A 2,079-nucleotide genomic window follows, 5' to 3' on the forward strand; every position below is an offset into this window, starting at 1 on the left:
CTCTGATTTTACCTATTGAGTTGGTGTTATTGAATTCACACTAAACTGAATAAAAAGCTTTATAATAATTTGGATATAGATTAAGAGATCACAGGTACCGTTGATATATAAGTTAATATAAATATGTCATAAAAAGTATACATTAATATGTATGTGTAAAAGAAATGTTAGATGTTTAGGCTCTTTTTCTTTTTGTTATGGATCGGATATGAATATGGTTTTTTGAAGAAGGTGAAACAGGCTTGGATGCACTTGAAAGACGAGCGTTGGAGTTTATGCTATGGGACATTCTCTTATATTTTAAGTCAGTAAAATGGTAAATATTATGAAAGAAAAATAGATTTGTAAGGAAGATGAAGATTGAAGGACTTATTTATGAAATTTAACATATCTTTCATAACTTGTTTTGTTTTTTTGTATGTCTTCCTTTCCAGAGGAACAATAATGCACGCACGAATGGGCCCAAAGCATAATGTTTTAAACAACTCTTTTTTCTTTATTCAAAAAAGAAAACTCTATTTTTTTCTTTAATTTAATGAAGAGAATTTTGGTCTAAAGTCAGGGAGTTTGACCTGGCAACCTATGTAATTTGTAAGCATTAGCCGGCTGCTGACAATATAGGACGTTTGAATTTCATCTTATCATCAACCCCCAGCCCCAGCAGATTCATCCCACCGCCGTTTGCTCTTTTTTTTTCCTTCAATTATTTTCCTGTCCCCATTTGTGCAATTCTTGTCCTTATTCTTCTGTTATTTTTCTATATATATCCGAGTCTGGACATTCTAAAATTACAGCTCTATCATCAGCTTTATTCAAAAGGCTTTGCAATTTGATTAAGAAGTTGTCCCCATGGAAGCTTATTCTTCTTATCCTGCTGTCTCTGCTGCCTCGATTTCAGAAGAAGCAAGAGGGTTGAAGGCTCCACAGGCTTCATTTCATGGATCACTTCATTCCGTGCGTAAGCCATTGTCAAAGCCCTGGAAGAAGCCAATTGCACCATTTCCTCCAACACCGCCAAAGGTTTACACGGTCGACCCTATAAACTTCCGGGACTTGGTTCAACAGCTGACTGGTGCACCTCAGTTCATGTCCCAATCTCATAATCAAACCTCCACATCTCAGTTTCAGGCTCAGCTGCCTCAGCAACAGCGTCTCCAAAGAGTGGCACCTCCCGCTCTTCACGTTGCAGCACCGCCATTGTCTAGGACAGAAGTTTCTGCACCATTGCATCTCGTTTCTGGATTATACCACCCTACATCCCAGAACCAGAATTTCTCAGATAATGTCAGGTTTACTTCGAATTCACTTGGACTGACCTTGTCACCATCTTCGTTTAATTGGTGCACTTTCCCCATTCTCAGTCCCGGAACATTGGCCAGCTTGGAGCAAAGCACTGTTCCTTAGATCATATATCAAGCTAGCTAGCATCAGTACCTAATTACTATATATCTGCTGATAGTTTAATTCATGCTTATTACTAAGAGAATGTCTGTAAGATTAAAACTACATTCTTTTGTTGTTGTAGTAGTTTACATATGTCGTAGAAGAAGTCTTTATCTCTTGCATTATAATGTGTACTATTTCACCCAGTCATGAATAAAAAGCTACCTGATTGTTTTGGAGGAAGCTTTGGAATGTCATCTCTAAATAAATACCAAAACATCTCTAAATAAATACCAAAACATTTCACCAATTGGTGCATTAACAGTGTAGCTAATGAGTTGTTTTTCATTATGAAATAAAGAAGGATTTGATTGTTTACAGCAACTTGTCAAATCAACTCACTTTAATTAGAGAGGTGTACTCATCAAGAGCACTTCGCTTGAAAGTTTCACTCGTCTTGCATAACTGCCGATATCAGTATCTTGTATACTTTGCATATGGATCTCACTCAATCACATCAAAACCTATATGAAACTACTTACAAAGATAAGACTTTTTATAGCTACCAAAATGCACATGTCAAATGTTCATAATGACTCAACAAACTTACTACTTAGTGAAATAGTTGGTGTTGGAAATATATTACTATAAATAAAATCGTTAGGACTGACAGGAAACCAAACTAATAAATAAAGT

The 2,079-nt window shown here is 36.1% G+C and overlaps 1 protein-coding gene across 1 annotated transcript; it reads left to right on the top strand.

Moving 5' to 3' along the window:
* The first annotated feature begins 777 nt into the window (after positions 1–777).
* On the top strand, positions 778–1,626 carry LOC107942413 (uncharacterized). The gene has a single exon (XM_016876075.2). The coding sequence runs from the start codon at positions 850–852 to the stop codon at positions 1,402–1,404; it is 555 nt and encodes a 184-aa protein (XP_016731564.1). The 5' UTR covers positions 778–849; the 3' UTR covers positions 1,405–1,626.
* Positions 1,627–2,079: the final 453 nt, after the last annotated feature.

This window comes from Gossypium hirsutum, chromosome A12, assembly GCF_007990345.1.
Source record: "Gossypium hirsutum isolate 1008001.06 chromosome A12, Gossypium_hirsutum_v2.1, whole genome shotgun sequence".
Classification (NCBI taxonomy): domain Eukaryota; kingdom Viridiplantae; phylum Streptophyta; class Magnoliopsida; order Malvales; family Malvaceae; genus Gossypium; species Gossypium hirsutum.